At 48.8% G+C, this 18,367-nt stretch overlaps 1 protein-coding gene across 4 annotated transcripts in view; it reads right to left on the bottom strand.

The window, feature by feature from the left end:
* The window catches only part of MASP1 (MBL associated serine protease 1), a 114,082-nt gene extending 97,201 nt beyond the window's left edge, over positions 1–16,881 (bottom strand). The window contains exons 1-2 of one of the 4 annotated variants that reach the window (XM_081190221.1): positions 16,418–16,881; positions 4,669–4,894 (exon numbers count right to left, since the gene is read on the bottom strand). In XM_081190221.1, coding sequence (XP_081046347.1) covers positions 4,669–4,894; positions 16,418–16,422 — 231 coding nt within the window. In that variant the 5' untranslated portion in view covers positions 16,423–16,881. The remainder of the gene's footprint in view (positions 1–4,668; positions 4,895–16,417) is intronic. The other 3 variants (XM_081190218.1, XM_081190219.1, XM_081190220.1) reach the window with 3 other exon arrangements.
* Between the last annotated feature and the right edge of the window lie 1,486 nt (positions 16,882–18,367).

Raw genomic sequence — 18,367 nt, 5'->3', positions numbered from 1 at the left:
GAACTTTACATTTCCCCATCTGAAGGATGGCAGCAAGACTTTTCATGTCAGCCTGATAGCAGCTATTTAACAACCGACGTGGGATCTCAGTTTCTCCAGGGAACCTCCCACACAGAAAAGTTGGTCATACCCGTGATAGGTCTGAATCATACACAGTGATATTGGCGGAGATAAGTCATCTCCCCAACCTGGGCAGGTTCCAACATTTTCTTCTTTACACCTCCATCACATTAAAAAAACAAAAAAACAGCAGCAGCAATACCAAATGATCTATTTACTGTATTTTTCACTCCGTAAGACGCACCAGGGGACGTGGGTGGCGCTGTGTGTTAAACCACAGAGCCTAGGACTAGCTGATCAGAAGGTCGGCGGTTCGAATCCCTGCGATGGGGTGAGCTCCCATTGCTCGGTCCCTGCTCCTGCCAACCTAGCAGTTCGAAAGCACGTCAAAGTGCAAGTAGATAACTAGGTACCGCTCTGGCGGGAAGGTAAACAGTGTTTCCGTGCGCTGCTCTGGTTCGCCAGAAGCGGCTTAGTCATGCTGGCCACATGACCTGGAAGCTGTACGCCGGCTCCCTCGGCCAGTAAAGCGAGATGAGTGCCGCAACCCCAGAGTCGGTCACAACTGGACCTAATGGTCAGGGGTCCCTTTACCTTTACCTTTAAGACATACCAGACCATAAGACCACACCTAGTTTTTGGAGGAGGAAAACATGAAAAAAAATATTCTAAATCCCAGAAGCCAGAACAGCAAGAGGGATTGTTGCGCAGCAATCCCTCTTGCTGTTCTGGCTTCAGCGAAAGCAACGCAAAGCCTCTTCAGGGCAGCGGGAGGAAGCTCCCCCTGCCCTGAAGAGGATTCACATGGCTATCCCAGAAGCCAGAACAGCAAGAGGGATCGCTGCACAGTGCTCCCTCTCCCTGTTCTGTCTTCTGGCTTAGCCGCGCAGCCTGCATTCGCTCCATAACACACACACACACACACACACACACACATTTCCCCTTACTTTTTAGGAGGGAAAAAGTGTGTCTTATAGAGCGAAAAATACGGTATATTCATGCATATATATTTTTTTACCATAAGGCTCTGAACTTTGCATTTGGAGAAGATGCAGAGGAAGAAAAGGACAGTAAGCAGGAAGGGCAAGCAGCTGTTAGCAAGGAGAAACAAAGCCAGAGAAAATCAAAGCAGGACCCACCCCCCTCTCCGTTTTTAATTATTTTGGGAAGCAGAGCTTTAAGCAGGTGGAATCACACAGACATCTGCAAGGCAGTAGTCGCCAACATCTCACACTCCTGACAATGTTTTTCAAACTTTTTAACACTTTGTAAACTCCTCCTCCTTTTTGATTTTCACCCAAGGAGCTCTGGAAACCTCCCATGGGATCCCTGAAATTCAGGCCACAGAATACATCACGAGTCCCAAACAGACGCCCTCCAGATTGTTTGGACTGCAAGGATATAAGGACATAGAAAAGGGCCAATAGCCCATCCAGTCTCTCCTGGTATGCCCCGCTGAGGACCTTAAGGTCCACAAATGACAACACTTTGGAGGTCCCAAGTCACAAGGTGGTTAGGTTGGTCTCAACTAAGGCCAGGGCCTTTTCAGCACTGGCCCCGACGTGGTGGAACGCTCTGTCCCAAGAGACCAGGGCCCTGCGGGACTTGACATCTTTCCGCGGGGCCTGCAAGACAGAGCTGTTCCGCCTGGCCTTTGGTTTCGACTCGGTCTGACCCTTATGTTCCCCCCCCCCCTTATGGTTTTGACTTTTAAATTGTGGCTGCATTTTAAATTGCATTTTAACCTGTATTTTAAATTGTTTTTTTTATTTTCCCCACCTTCTTATTATGTTTTTACTGAAATTTTATTGATGTTAGCCACCCTGAGCCCGGCTCTGGCTGGGGAATGCGGGGTAAAATAAAATTTATTATTATTATTATTATTATTATTATTATTATTATTATTATTATTATTCAGCATCTTTTTTCTTACAGAGGCCAACCAGATGCCTGTTATGGGAAACCAGTGAGCAGAACATGAGTGCAAGAGCCAACTCCCCTTCTGTGGTTTCCAGCAACTGGTATTCAGAAGCACTGGTGGGAGCAGAGCAGAGCCACAATAGCTCTTTCCTCCATGAATCTGTCTAACCCTCTTTTAAAGACATCTATCACTGCCTCCATATAGGTCTGTATAGTTAAAACCATGGTTTTCCCAGTAGCAATGTATGGAAGTGAGAGCTGGACCATAAAGAAGGCTGATTGCCGAAGAATTGATGCTTTTGAATTATGGTGCTGGAGGAGACTCTTGAGAGTCCCATGGACGGCAAGAAGATCCAACCTCTCCATTCTGAAGGAAATCAGCCCTGAGTGCTCACTGGAAGGACAGATCCTGAAGCTGAGGCTCCAAGACTTTGGCGGCCTCATGAGAAGAGAAGACTCCCTGGAAAAGACCCTGATGTTGGGGAAGATGGAGGGCACAAGGAGAAGGGGACGACAGAGGACAAGATGGTTGGACAGTGTTCTCGAAGCTACCAGCATGAGTTTGACCAAACTACAGGAGGCAGTGGAAGACAGGAGTGCCTGGCGTGCTCTGGTCCAGGGGGTCACGAAGAGTCGGACACGACTAAATGACTAAACAACTAAACAACAAACCACTGTACAAATCTGGATAGCACCTTGTACGCCTCCTTCCGGCAACTCTTGCAGCCAAGCTAGTGCCACTCCCTGTGGCAGGGAGTTCCACGGTTTAACCATGAACTGCACAAATGAGTCCTTTCTTTTATCTGCACTACTTGTGGGCTTCTGGGTTGGAGGCCTCTCCCCAGTTGCAAACAGGATACTGGGGCCAGAGGTATCCCTGGTCCCATCCAGTCGGGCTGCTCCTAATGTCTTCAACGTTACTTGACAGCCTCCACGGAACGGCGCACTTAAATCCCAAACCGCTGCAAGCAATTATTACGTCTGAGAGCGTTGCGCAAGGGAGGGAGCTGGCGTGAATGGAGATTCCAGAGATGTCTTTTATCCTGGATGAGCCAGAACGATGACAGAATGTGTTTTAAATGGAACGAAGGAAAAACAAATGTCACATAAATAGGAACCGAGAGAGGATGTAGAGGGCAAAGGGTCCTTATCCCTAACTTCAGACACTCGCTTTTTCTCTCTCTGTCGTGGGATGGTGGGCAAGGATGGCTTCAGATTTGGGCAAGTCACCCTCCTTACCCCTTTCCCCCACTGAGTCTCCCTCGGGGCTGGGGAACTGGTTCCTTATCAGGGACTAACAGCCTCTTGGTGGTGCCTGACAGATATTCAGGAACACTTTATATGTGTTGTTGTTGTTAAATTTGTATGCCACCCTATACCCGCAGGCCTCAGGATACAAATTACAACATAAAAACACAAAATACATAATCAAAATAAAAACAGAAACCTTCCAATTGTCAGCAGCTCATCCTATACTCGAGTAGGACCCTGGCAGAGACACATACCCGACTGGCATGTTCCCTCCCTCCTGGTCAATCGTTCGGGAGCTTCAAAACCTTTCTTCTGCCCGAACATCACAGCGACCGATGCCAACCAACACCGGCACACTTAGGGATCCACAGAGTTTGTGCATCATGTGTAACAGACCTCAGCAACTCAGCATTTTGGCTAATCTACTTTATTTACATATAAACACACACGGAGCACTGCAACATCAGATAGCAAAGAGAAAAAGAACAAAGGACAATAGTCCCACTTCACGGAACACAGGAACACAAACATCCTGTCTCCGTCACTTCCCACTCTGTGGAGTCAAAACATACACCGCCACGTGAAAGACAACAATCCCATGACTGCAATCATGGAGCAGGAATTCTAACACCAATAACCCCCTCAAACACATTTTAAAAGGGCCTTTGAGGACAATCAACCAAAGGTCTGGTGCAAACCTGCAGAAAAAATCTCTGTCGGACCATAGACCATCCTCCCCTAGCCAGATGTTTTGGAGCGCAACTGCTTATGTCAATGGGAGCAGTGCTCTCGCTACTTGTGAATCTCAGCAGCTGGGATACAAACGGGGCTAAAGAAGATTTACACTGATACACACATGAAGGTGCCTATTTTTTCAGTGTTTTGGAAAACGCAAACGCCAAGAGTTCACAAGCAACATGGAAACATAGCAGAGGAAGAGGTGCAAAGAAATGAACGGTGTGGCAAACAATATATCCTTTAACTCCAGAATAATCTGTGCAATCTGTGTAAACGGGAATTAAAGAGAACGGGTCAGTAATGCAGAGTGAAATTTTGAAGCAAAAAAAAGGAATGGAATGTGGGGTTGGGTGAACCTACCCATCCCCAGCCAAGACCAACTGCTACATTTTGTGTGACAGCAGCTACGCTTTGGAACTCCCTGCCACTTGACATCAGAAAGGTGCCTTCGCTGTACTCTTTTTGGCACATGCCTTACCCAGATTATTAGAATGTTGATGTGAGTTTTAATCCGGTTTTGGTCCGTTGTTATTTTAACTTTCCAAATACCTTAAATTATTGTTGTCAGTAATTCTTACTTATTGTTTTAGCTTTCTTGCAAACCACTTGGAAGCTTCCTCCTCCTCCTCTTTTTTGTTATGCAATTCAGTGGTGTAAATTTTTTTATGAAATGAATGAACAGGAGCCAATGACGCTCACCTTCACAAAGTCATATTCGCAAAGGTAGGACGATTCGAGATCAAAATGCATGAAATAGAGCTTGACCCGAAAGCCATCCGGCACCGATATGTTCCAAGTCACTTCCGAATCGCTGGGGTAGGAGTCTGGATAATTTGGAGACTGGATCTCCCCAAACATGTCGGTCAGTTCAATGGTGTCTGCTTTGACGAGGTGGAAGGCACAGAGGGACCAGACCAGGAAGTACCTGCAGGAGAGACAGAGAGACCAATGGATTCAAATGACAGGAAAGGAGATGATGATGATGATGATGGTAATAATAATAATAATAATAATAATAATAATAATAATAATAATAATATATTTATACCCTGCCCATCTGGCTGGGTTTCCCCAGCCACTCTGGGCAGCTTTCAACAGAATATTAAAATACAGTGGTACCTCAGGTTACAGGCGCTTCAGGTTACATACGCTTCAGGTTACAGACTCCGCTAACCCAGAAATAGTGCTTCAGGTTAAGAACTTTGCTTCAGGATGAGAACAGAAATCGTGCTCCTGGGGCGTGGCACCAGCAAGAGGCCCCATTAGCTTCAGGTGGTGCTTCAGGTTAAGAACAGCTTCAGGTTAAGTACGGACTTCTGGAATGAATAAAGTACTTAACCTGAGGTACCACTGTACGATAACCTATTAAACATTAAAAGCTTCCTGAAACAGGGCTGCCTTCAGATGTCTTCTAAAAGTCTGGTAGTTGTTGTTCTCTTTGACATCTGGTGGGAGGGCCTTCCACAGGATGCTCACCTGCTCCCTAAAATATCCCTGGTTTGCTTATTTCTATATATAGGGTGCCTACATTGTGCATGGACTGGTTGCAGGGCAACATGGGCAAATGGCTTGAGATACCTATGAGGTCCATCAACTACCATATAGCATATATTCAACACAAAAAACAGTGACAATTGTTGTTGGCAAAGGACAGCTGGACATATAAAGGGCCCCATTACCTTCAGGAACTTAGGGCCACATCAAACCTAAATCCGACCCTGCCCCACCCCCACACATTCAAACCTACCTACACCGAGATAAAGCTTGACCTTAGATAATAATAATAATAATAATAATAATAATAATAATAATAATAATAATAATAATAATTTATTATTTGTACCCCGCCCATCTGGCTGGGTTTCCCCAGCCACTCTGGGCGGCTTCCATAGAAACCAAAAAACACTAAAATATCATACATTAAAAACTTCCCTGAACAGGGCAGCCTTAAGATGTCTTCTGAATGTCAGGTAGTTGTTTATCATTTTGACATCTGATGGGAGGGCGTTCCACAGGGCGGGCGCCACTACCGAAAAGGCCCTCTGCCTGGTTCCCTGTAGCTTTGCTTCTCGCAATGAGGGAACTGCCAGAACGCCCTCGGTGCTAGACCTCAGCGTCCGGGCAGAACGATGGGGGTGGAGATGCTCCTTTAGGTCTACTGGGCCGAAGCCGTTTAGGGCTTTAAAGGTCAACACCAGCACTTTGAATTGTGCTCAGAAACGTACTGGGAGCCAATGTAGGTCTTTCAAGACCGGTGTTATGTGGTCTCGGCGGCCGCCCCCAGTCACCAGTCTAGCTGCCGCATTCTGGATTAGCTGTAGTTTCTGGGTCACCTTCAAAGGTAGCCCCACGTAAAGCGCATGGCAGTAGTCCAAGCGGGAGATAACTAGAGCAGTGTTTCCCAACCACTGTTCCGCGGCACACTAGTGTGCCGCGAGATGTTGCCTGGTGTGCCGCGGGAAAAATTTAAAAATTCAAAAGATTTTTTTTTAAGTCAAATTTTCGATTGGGGCGCCGTCACTAGATGACCCCTGGGGTTCCCTCCCTCCCTCCCGCTCTGCGCCTCCCTCCTCCTCCTCCAGGGAGGCCCTTCCTGGCTCTCGGCCAAGGCTTGGCGGCTGCCACTCACTCACTCGCTCGCCCACCCGTCCCTCCATCCCTGCACCCGGCCTCTCCCCCTCCGTCCCCGGCGCGGGGGCTGCCGGGATCCGTAGTCCCCTCACCCTTGGGCTCTGCGCCCGCGCGGGGTGCACGAACTATGTTTCCCAGCGTGGCCTGGCGGGCCGGGCGTTTTGTTTGAAGCGCTCTTCTCCCGGCCATGGAATGAGCGCAGCGGCGGCGGCCGGGCGGGCAGGGGCTCTTCCGCGCAGACCCCGCGCAGCCTGCCTGCGCCCCCGCGGAGATTGGGCGGCAGGATGGAGCCCGGGGATCCCCGCGGAGGCGGAGCGGCGGAGGCTGCCCCCCAGGTAGGGCTGCGTCGGGGTGTGTGTTATTTTTGCAACCCTGCATCCGCACCGGAGGGGACGCATCGGACCGCGGGGAGACCCCTTGGCGGGCATGCAAGGCAATGCATGCGTGCAGGCGTTGCATGGAGTGCAGTGCAATGCAATGGCAACGCGGCGCCCTGCATGCATGCATGCAACTTCCACCGGCGCTCCGGACTTGACAGGTGAGGGGGGTCCCCAGTGGGCGGCAGAGAGAGCCGGGAGGGCGAAGGGGAGCCGGGGGGGGAGCAGCGCTGCTCCCCGAGCCGAGCCCGGGGGAAACTTCGGCGTCGTTGCGCCGGGTGTTGGAAGCGGAGGCTGGCGAGGGCCCCTCACCTGCAAAACCTGGTCGCCTCTCATATATTTCGTGCATTGCATTCATCGCCCGCTTTCTCCTCCAAGGAGCTCCCGGGGGCGCGCGTGGTTCTCCCCGTGTTATCCTCGCAACAACAGCCCTGCGAGGTGGGTCAGGCGAGTGGCCCAAGGGAGCACCCAGGGATTGTCCTGGCCAGGTGGGGTGATTTGAACCCTGCTCTCTGCCCAGTCTTCGTCCTCATTTAGCCCCCACATGTGCATGACTGTGCATGACTGAGGTTTTCCCCCCTCGTCTTGGCTATGGTGTGAGTCTGTGCTGTTAATTAATGGGGTTCTGCCTTCGGAGAAGATGAGCCAGCCCTCAAGGAGGTGATTATGTAATTTGCTAGCAATTCATGTCCCTCCCGGCGTGACGCTGCGCGCTGACGTCACGGGGCTGTAATGGTGGTGTGCCTCGAGATTTTTTTCATGAAACAAGTGTGCCTTTGCCCAAAAAAGGTTGGGAAACACTGAACTAGAGCATGCACCACTCTGGCGAGACAGTCCGCGGGGAGGTAGGGTCTCAGCCTGCGTACCAGGTGGAGCTGGTACACAGCTGCCCTGGACACAGATTTGACCTGCGCCTCCATGGACAGCTGTGAGTCCAAAATGACTCCCAGGCTGCGCACCTGGTCCTTCAGGGGCACAGTTACCCTATTCAGGACCAGGGAGTCCTCCACACCAGCCCGCCCCCTGTCCCCCAAAAACAGTACTTCTGTCTTGTCAGGATTCAACTTCAATCCATTAGCCGCCATAGATCCCAGGAAAGCCCAACATGGGTGCTTCTGGAGAACAAGAATGTCTCCTTTAGTGATCTACATGCATCTTCTGGAAATTTGGTAGCCAAGTTAAAATTTGTGGCTGCCAGCAGCCCCCCCCCAGCTAGTTTCTCACAAAAAGAGAGAGGAGACTAGTGCCTGTACATTTTGCCTCATATCTCAGTTCTTCAAAAGCTAGAAATTTACTCTTTTTAAATCTGGCAATCTGGAGATTGCCGAACAAGCTTTCAAAGCATAGACATCCACACAGAGGGAGATGAATCTCAGTGTGAATGTCTATGCTTTGAATACTTGTTCGGGCTGAAAACAGAAATTGATGAACTGAAAAGTAACACAAACAGGAGGGTCTTGGGCCGGCCCACCCATGAGGCAAGGTGAGGCAACCGCCTCAGGTGGCAGGATCCACAGGGGCAGTCGACCCCAATGTCAATCTTCATTCCCCTCCTTCTTCCTGAAGTAAATCTCCACTCGCCTCTTCTTCCCTGTTGGGGAGGGGGCACCATTTTGTGGTTCGCCTCAGGTGCCAAAAGGTCTTGGGCCGGCCCTGGACTTGGCTACTTGCAGGAGGGATTTGCGGGGCTAGGAAAACAACTGGATGGCTGAGGGTTTGGGAGCCATGAGGCAGTGACATGCCGATGATCCAAGGAATTCATTGCAGGGTTCTGGGGTTTGAGGCTCCGAACTGGTATATATAGTGTGCATGTGAAGAGATTTTAATTGGCTGATCTGGCACCCAGTTCAAAACAAGGACAGTTAATGAGGCTGAGCTGGAGCACGGGTCTCTTTTCCTCCAGATGAGTTGAGGTTTCTAGCAAGTAGGCTTCTGAGAGTCCCCATCTGACCACAGAAGCTGCAAGCCAAAGGAAAAATCTGCTCAGAATATATGGACAGGGATGTCCTCTAATGCCTCTCTCTCTCTCTCTCTCTCTCTCTCTCTCTCTCTCTCTCTCTCTCTCCTCCCTCCCTCCCTATCTCAAAGGCTACAACATGATGGAAGAGCCTTCTGAAGACAAAATTGGACCATCACAGCAACCCTGTATGCAAGAAGCTGGCATGAAGCAAGCTGGTGTAAGTTAACTTACACCAGATCCAAACCCCAACCAGGAAGGAGCACAGCTATGGCCAGCTGAGCTGGCCCAAGCCTGTCAGAACAAGAGGCGCCATGGCAGATATTTATAAAAATGATGCACAGCATGGAGAAAGTAGAGAGAGAGAAATGTTTTCCTCCCTTTCCCCGAATGCTAGAACTCATGGCCAGCCAATGAAACGGAAAGCTGGAAGGGTCAAGTCAGACAAAAGAACGTATTCACGCTGTGCGGTTAAACTACGGAACTCCCTGCCACAGGAGGCAGCCATGGCCACCAACTCAGATGGCTTTAAAAGGGGATTAGAGAAATTCATGGAGGAGGAGAGGGCTATGGATGGCTGGGAGCAACGATGACTATGCTCTTCACCCACAACTGGAGGCAGGAATGCTTCTGTATCTCAGTTGCTGGAAACCACAGGAGGGGAGAGTTGCTCTTCTGATCTGATCCTGTTTGTAGGCTTCTCGGAAGAGGCATCCGGCAGTGAAAGCAGCGATCCCTCTTGCTGTTCTGGCTTCTGGGATAGCTGCGCAGCCTGCATTCGCTCCATAAGATGCACACACATTCCCCCTTACTTTTTAGGAGGGAAAAAGTGAGTCTTATAGAGCAAAAAATACGGTAGCTGGAGTTGGGGAATGAACACTGGTTGAGCTGGGATGCCCAGTGGAACCCATCATAGGATTGCTCCCTTGCCCTATTCTCCCTATGAATAATATTTCTAATACATATGTTTAACACGTATCCATATATGCCTTTTAAGTGGATTTTTTTTAATATATCCTAGCCAGCATCTGTAGCAGATTTGAAACCATTTCTATATGTTTTTATTGTTGACTCTTTTATGGATGCTTTCATGACGTTTTTATTCTTAATCGCTTCGGGATGTTCCACAGGATACGATTCGTAGATGAAGCAAAATAAATATTACATAGGACTTTGGGGCACGTTATAAAGTAATCTGTTGACTGTGTGGATAATATTTCTAGTATATTTATAAAAGTTTGTGGGGTGGGGATTTGTATGATTTGCCTGCCACTGAAAAGGCAGTAATGTAGAGAAGCGTCTTCGGGGGCTGATTTTTTAGATCTATTATATTTCTACGTCACTTTTAATTCCAATGAATCCCAATGGGGCTTACAAACAATAAGTAACAATAACACGATGGAACATAATAGAGCATCACAAATTTAGCATGAACCATATGGAATAATTAACATAACAACCAGCGAAACAATTACAATCTATAAGGCACTGTTAACAAGTCCTGTATACCTGAAGGAGCGTCTCCACCTCCAACGTCCATCCAAGACACTGAGGTCCAGCTCCAAGGGTCTTCTGGCGGTTCCCTCATTGCGAGAAGTGAGGTTACAGGGAACCAGACAGAGGGCCTTCTCGGTAGTGGCACCCGCCCTGTGGAACACCCTCCCACCAGATGTGAAGGAAATTGTGGGATGTAAACACAGGAGCAGTCAGTGACAACATTCCTAGAGTGTACATGTTAGAACATGGGGAGGGATGTCAGTCCAGCAAGCAGGTAAACTTCCTGGGGACGGACTTCCTCCGCATGTGACCAGAGGTAGGTGTGGCCTCACCTGTGCAGGTAATGACAAAAGCACAGGGCAGGCAGCCACTTTCTCTCTCTCTGCCATCTTCCTTTGATGAGGAAACATCTAAGGATGCTCTCTTGGCTCCCAGCCAAGAGAGGAATCATAGAATCATAGAGTTGGAAGAGACCACAAGGGCCATTGAGTCCAACTCCCTGCCAAGCAGGAAACACCATCAGAGCACTCCTGACATATGGTTGTCAAGCCTCTGCTTAAAGACCTCCAAAGTAGGAGACTCCACCACACTCCTTGGCAGCAAATTCCACTGTCAAACAGCTCTTACTGTCAGGAAGTTCTTCCTAATGTTTAGGTGGAATCTTCTGTCTTGTAGTTTGGATCCATTGCTCCGTGTCCGCTTCTCTGGAGCAGCAGAAAACAACCTTTCTCCCTCCTCTATGTGACATCCTTTTATATATTTGAACATGGCTATCATATCACCCCTTAACCTCCTCTTCTCCAGGCTAAACATGCCCAGCTCCCTTAGCCGATCCTCATAAGGCATCGTTTCCAGGCCTTTGACCATTTTGGTTGCCCTCCTCTGGACACGTTCCAGTTTGTCAGTGTCCTTCTTGAATTGTGGTGCCCAGAACTGGACACAGTACTCCAGGTGAGGTCTGACCAGAGCAGAATACAATGGCACTATTACTTCCCTTGATCTAGATGCTATACTCCTATTGATGCAGCCCAGAATTGCATTGGCTTTTTTAGCTGCCACGTCACACTGTTGGCTCATGTCAAGTTTGTGGTCAACCAAGACTCCTAGATCCTTTTCACATGTACTGCTATCTTGCTACAAGATAGATTCTGAATGTATGTAACCTTTTTAAGCTGTCTGCCTTCTGGGATCATATTGTGAACAGAACGTGAGTAAACTCTTTTATACTTTTATAAAGACTGTGTCGTGTCTTGTATTTTAAGAGGGAACAAAAGGGGAAATTACCAGAGTAATTATTATAGAGGTTCTAGCGAACCTGTGCACACGTTACCGTTGCGAACTTAAAGGGGAACGTTTATAAACTCTGCTGATATTTTGGGAACTTGTTAGCACAAGTTGGATAAGGATATAATAAGTCAATATATCCTCTCCTGCACCCCAGAACATTCTCACAGAAATAAGCAGCTATCGTCTTTTTAAAAGACATCTGAAGGCAGCCCTGTTTAGGGAAGTTTTTAATATTTAATGCTGTATTGTTTTTAACACTTGATTGATCTCCTGCAGTGACTTTGCAAAGTTTTTTGCAGATAAAGTCGCTCAGATTCGGGAAGAGGTAGACGCCACTGTGGGAGCAGGGCCGGGGCGGGAGAGTGCTAGAGTCCTGTCTAGTCAAATTGCGTGGGATCAATTCCAATCTGTTACCTCCGAGGATGTGGACAGGCTGCTTGGACGAGTGAAACCAACCACTTGTCTCCTTGATCCTTGCCCATCCTGGCTTATAAAAGCTAGCCGGGAAGGACTGGGCGATGGGCTTCATGGGGTGGTGAATGCTTCCCTCCGTGAGGGAGCCTTCCCAGACCCGCTGAAAGAGGCGGTTATTAAACCGCTTCTTAAAAAACCATCTTTAGATGCGGCCACGATAGCCAACTATCGCCCAGTCTCAAATCTTCCATTCTTGGGCAAGGTGATTGAGCGAGTGGTTGCTGAACAACTTCAGGCACGCCTGGAAGAAGCGGACCATTTGGATCCCTTCCAGTCGGGATTCAGGCGTCATCATGGGACTGAAACTGCCTTGGTTGCACTGGTTGATGATCTCCGGCGGGCTAGGGACAAAGGTGAGAGCTGTTTCCTAGTTCTGCTGGATCTCTCAGCGGCGTTTGATACCATCGACCATAACATCCTTCTGGACCGTCTTGAGGGGCTGGGAGCTGGGGGCACTGTTATACAGTGGTTTCGCTCCTTCCTCCTGGGCCGTGTTCAGAAAGTGGTGGTGGGGGATGAGTGTTCAGACCCCTGGGCTCTCACTTGTGGGGTGCCTCAGGGTTCTGTCCTCTCCCCCATGCTTTTCAACATCTATATGCAGCCGCTGGGAGAGATCATCAGGGGGTTTGGGCTGGGTGTTCATCAGTATGTGGATGATACCCAGCTCTACCTCTCTTTTAAATCAGAACCAGTGAAGGCAGTGAAGGTCCTGTGTGAGTGCCTGGAGGCGGTTGGAGGTTGGATGGTGGCTAACAGATTGAGGTTGAATCCTGACAAGACAGAAGTACTGTTTCTGGGGGGACAGGAGGCGGGCAGGTGTGGAGGATTCCCTGGTCCTGAATGGGGTAACTGTGCCCCTGAAGGACCAGGTGCGCAGCCTGGGAGTCATTTTGGACTCACAGCTGTCCATGGAGGCACAGGTCAAATCCATCTGGTACGCAGGCTGAGACCCTACCTGCCCGTGGACTGTCTCGCCAGAGTGGTGCATGCTCTGGTTATCTCCCGCTTGGATTACTGCAATGTGCTCTACGTGGGGCTACCTTTGAAGGTGACCCGGAAACTACAACTAATCCAGAACGCGGCAGCTAGACTGGTGACTGGGAGCGGCTGCAGAGACCACATAACACCGGTCTTGAAAGACCTACATTGGCTCCCAGTATGTTTCCGAGCACAATTCAAAGTGTTGGTGCTGACCTTTAAAGCCCTAAACGGCCTTGGTCCAGTATATCTGAAGGAGCGTCTCCACCCCCATCGTTCTGCCCGGACACTGAGGTCCAGCACCGAGGGCCTTCTGGCGGTTCCCTCATTGTGAGAAGCCAAGTTACAGAGAACCAGGCAGAGGGCCTTCTCGGTAGTGGCACCCGCCCTGTGGAACACCCTCCCACCAAATGTCAAAGAGAATAACAACTACCAGGCTTTTAGAAGACATCTGAAGGCAGCCCTGTTTAGGGAAGCTTTTAATGTTTGATGTATTATAGTATTTTAATATTCTTTTGGAAGCCGCCCAGAGTGGCTGGGGAAGCCCAGCCAGATGGGCGGGGTATAATTAATAAATTATTATTATTATTATTATTATTATTATTATTATTATTATTGATTGGGAGCCGCCCAGAGTGGCTGGGGAAACTCAGCCAGATGGGTGGGTTATAAATAATAAATATATTATTATTATTATTATTATTATTATAACAAAGCAACAACAGAAAAATAAGCAGAATATCACAATGAAAGCAAAAGTCATATTACATAATTGGCAAAACAATACAGCATTTATAATCTGTAAAATAGTAACTGCATTAACAAAACAGCGACCAGAAAACAACTTACTGCTGCTACCTTCATACACAAACTCTCCAATGACCTTTCTGCCATTGGATCCAGACTGCCAACAGAACTGCAATGAAGGCACAAATGTTGCCGCTCCCTCTCATCTCTCCAAATGTGTAAATCTCTCTACCCCCTCCCCCTGCTCTTACCCACCTCATCTCAGATGATGAGGCCAGCTTGATAAGGACCTCTGGACAGGAATAATAGGACCATAGAGTTGTGGATTTGAGGTAAAAAAGGTAAAGGACCCTGGACTGTTAAGTCCAGTCAAAGGTGACTCTGGGGTTGCGGTGCTCATCTCACTTTCAGGCCAAGGGAGCCGGCGTTTGTCCACAGACAGCTTTCTGGGTCATGTGGCCAGCTTCTAGGTGCAACAGAACACCGTGACAGAAACCAGAGTGCACAGAAACGCCATTTACCTTCCCATTGCAGCAGTACCTATTTACAGTGGTACCTCGGGTTAAGTACTTAATTCGTTCCAGAGGTCCTTTTTTAACCTGAAACTGTTCTTAACCTGAGGCACCACTTTAGCTAATGGGGCCTGCCACTGCTGCCGTGCCGCCGGAGCACGATTTCTGTTCTCATCCTGAAGCAAAGTTCTTAACCAGAGGTACAGGTTAAGGTTAAGAACAGTTTCAGGTTAAGAACGGATCTCCGGAACGAATTAAGTACTTAACCCGAGGTACCACTGTATGTGAAACCTTAAATCTTGCAACCCTCCCTTGAAGAAGTCGTCTGTGTAATTCAAAACTTTGCTGCTCTCTTGATATTGGGTGGCAGTCAGGTAAGTTTACTCAAAGTAGACCCACAAAATGAACATGACAAGCACGGGATTTTTGTTGGGGGGGGGGGGCAGGCCTTTTTTTGGGGGGGGGAGGCAGAACCTCAGTTATCCATGTATTTTTATTGATTTTGGATTATGACAATGCTGTACACACATTATACTTTCAAAGCACATTCATTCCATCAAAGCAGTCTGGGCCACTGTCAGAGTTGTTCTTCCAAGCAGCAACCCCTTCACAAACTACAGTGCCCACGATTCTTTGAGGGGACAAATTGTCCTTTAAATTTACAGTGTGTACACAGTCTGCGTTAGATCCATTAATTTTAATATGTTTACTCTGAGTGGAACTTAGTTGAACCCTTAGGCTTGAGCGTTTGCTCTCTGTTTTGTTAACCCCAAGAGAAGCAGAGGGTTTTGTGTTAAGATGTGGGGCGCAGCTTGAGCGTGCCTTAAACAGGTTAGAAACAGGGAGCCTTCCTTCTCCCCCCTCCCTCCCCCTCCTCTTCTTTTTTTTTTTAAAAAAAGTGGGGTTCATTCCTGCCAAGGTTGGCCTTTTCTGTTTCAAAAGTTTCGCTCCAGTTTAAATCCAGCTGCGCTTTCAGGGGGAATGGGTGCATTCTAGTGCCAGGAAACTCAAGGGAACCTCGAATCAGATCAGGGCAGGTATCAACTTTTTCTGGCTTGTTTTCTCCCTGGTTTCTGTCTGGGACAGCGAGAGATCCAAACCTAAGAGGACCTTCCAGACAGAAGTCTGCTCCGGCAAGCAAGAGACTGTTTTGTTCCAGTTCAAGTTCCACATCTTAAACCAGGAATGCTTTCAAAAATGTGACGATGAGCCCCACATGGTTCAGAAAGCACGAGGCACAGTTTAGTTTAAAACCCCACAAGCACGCATCCGCGCCAACGACAACACCTCCATGTGTGGCGTTTCAAGTGGAAGCGCACAGAATCCTAGAATGGGACCCAGAGTGTCAATCTAGTCTAACCCCTGCCCGGTGTCACTTGTGAAAGCTGGCACCCGTCCGTCTCCAGATAAAGCGCCTCGAGAAATATTAGGAGCCAACGAGTGACAGAATTAAACCTTTTCCTTTCCCAGAAACAGGAATCTTCTCTCTGCCCCTGCTTGCAAGAGTGCAATAGAAGAAATGGTGGTGGTGGATAACCATGGTTGGTGCCGGATGTGGGGGGCAAGCACCCCCAAACAAGGAGCTCGCCCCCATTTGCCTCTCCCCAAATTGCTGGACTCCTGGTATTAATAGATACTGTTCTCTTTCTCTCAGGGTCCTAAACATGCGGGGCACAGCTCGCCCGCCCAGAAAAATGCTTCGCCCCTTCTGTGCCACCCCCCCCGATTTTTTTTCTCTGGTGCCCCACTGCCCTTGCCAGCCCTCCATGACACCCCTTTCCCCTCGGGTTGGGCCGTAGCTCAGGGACGGAGGAGCGCGCAGAAGGTCCCCGGGGTTCAGTCCCCAATGGCATCGCCAGCTCTCTGCCTGAAATCCTGGACAGCCGCTGCCAGTCCGTGCAGACGCTACAGAGTTAGGCGGAGGCAATGATCTGACTCAGGAAGAAAAACAGCTTTGGATGTCCCCGTCCCCCCCGACAGCAACTCACCTCATTTTTCCTGCGAGCTCCGCTGGTCCTGATTACTTTTGATCCCTTTTTGGAGAGGCGGTTTTGTTTGTTGACACCGTGTTATTTTGCGCGCTGTCCCCAAACCTTCAGCTGCCGGGCTTATCTTCGCTCAGAGATTTGTGTGTGAAAGACAGAGCCAGGGAGAGAATGCCTCTCTCTCTCCGAGGTCCTTTGGCATTCTCCATGCTGGTCACGCCTTCCCCTCTCTGCAAAAGTCTCTCTCTCTCTCCCCCTCGCTCTCCAGACGCACACAGACCTGCCAGGGCCAGATCTATCTCCCTTCGCCCAGCCTCTAATGAGGATGTCTCAATCGCCCGCCGCGCAGAAGCGCAACTTCGGCATCCGTCTTTCTCAAAGCAGCGCAGCCAGAAATCCGTTCCCTGCTGCTTTCCTTCTTTTCTCCCCAGATGGCTCTGGAGAGGGGAAAAAAACATACACACAACAGTTGCTTCTCAACAGGGCAGGAGAAGCTCTCGCAAAAAGAGACAGAGCCCAGTAGAAACCTGCTCAGGATTTCTGCTCGTTCGTTTTTAAATCATTTTATTAAAGTTTTATTACTGTATTACAATTCCCCACCCCCCAAAAAAACCCTATTCTCTCTCAAACGTCCCCGTTTCTCGAGAAGAAAAAGAAAGCAAATGAAATAGATTGTGCTGGAAAATTGGAGGAAGGAATAATATAGCAATTTTTAAAAAAAATACTGACATCATTCACATTGTCATTCCAGAAACGTAAAAGTAAGGCCCACCTCAAGAAATCTGTTTCCTTGGTTATTATGGATTGCATTTTTCTTATATGTAAGTGTTATTATTAAATAGTTTGGATGCAAATTAGGAGAAAGGCGATTCCGACTAAACATCAGGAAGAACTTTCTGACTGCGTTGGAAGGGTGGTGGAGTCTCATTCACTGGAGATTTTTAGGCAGAGGTTTGATGGCCATTTGTCAGGGATTCTTCAGCTGCGATTCCTGCTTTCCAGGGGGTTGGACTAGATGCAGTGGCGTAGCGTGGGTTGTCAGCACCCGGGGCAAGGCAAGTAATTTGCGCCCCCTAACCCGTGGATTTGCGCCCCCTAACCCGTGGATTTGCGCCCCCTAACCTGTGGATTTGCGCCCCCTAACCCTAACCCCCAGATGTTGCGCCCGGTGCGGCCGGCCCCCCCTGCACCCCCCACGCTACGCCACTGACTAGATGACCCCAGGGGTCCCCTCCAACTCCACAATTCAGAAGAGAATTTGAAGGATGACAAACTAGCAGTCCAGGGGCCAAATCTGCCCCCCCAGGGCCCCACCACATTTTTAGTTACAACATAATTCAAAAGTTTTAATTGAATTTAAATTATTTTATAAGTTTCGTGGAGGAGAGGGCTATCGATGGCCAGTGTCCAGGGTGGTTCTGCTCTGTCTCTACAGCTGGAAGCAGCGATTCTTCTGGTAACCAGTTTCTGGAAACCACAGGAAGGGAGAGTTGCTTTTGTGCACGGATCCTGCTTGCAGGTTTTCCAATAGAGGCACCTGGTTGTCCACTGCCAGAAGAGGATGCTGGACTAGATGGCCCAGTGGTCAGATCCAGCACACTCGTCTTACGTTTTCTGAAGGCTGGAAGCAGGGGTGGATTTTGACAATCTTTCGTAACATGGCACCTGTGCAAGCCCAAAATTTGGTTCCCCAAATGGATCTTCTCAGCTATGGATCTTCTCCATTTTGTCCCACCTTGGCTCAACACCCTGTGTCGGGGAATCACCTGCACTGCCCTAAATCCAGTGCTGCTGTGAACTGTACCTCTGTCAGAATATCACAAGGACTCACTTCTGAATGCTGATGCCACCTGCAGGTTGCTGAGAGAGGGAGAAAGAGGAAGGCGTTGAATTGTGGATTGCTTTCACCCCAGAAGGGTGCAGGATTATTATTTTTTTGCACCAACCAACCAC

Source organism: Podarcis bocagei, assembly GCF_964188305.1.
Source record: "Podarcis bocagei genome assembly, chromosome: 4".
Classification (NCBI taxonomy): Eukaryota; Metazoa; Chordata; class Lepidosauria; order Squamata; family Lacertidae; genus Podarcis; species Podarcis bocagei.
Note: the sequence above shows the minus strand (reverse complement) of the source record. Positions and strands in the feature narration are given on the sequence as shown.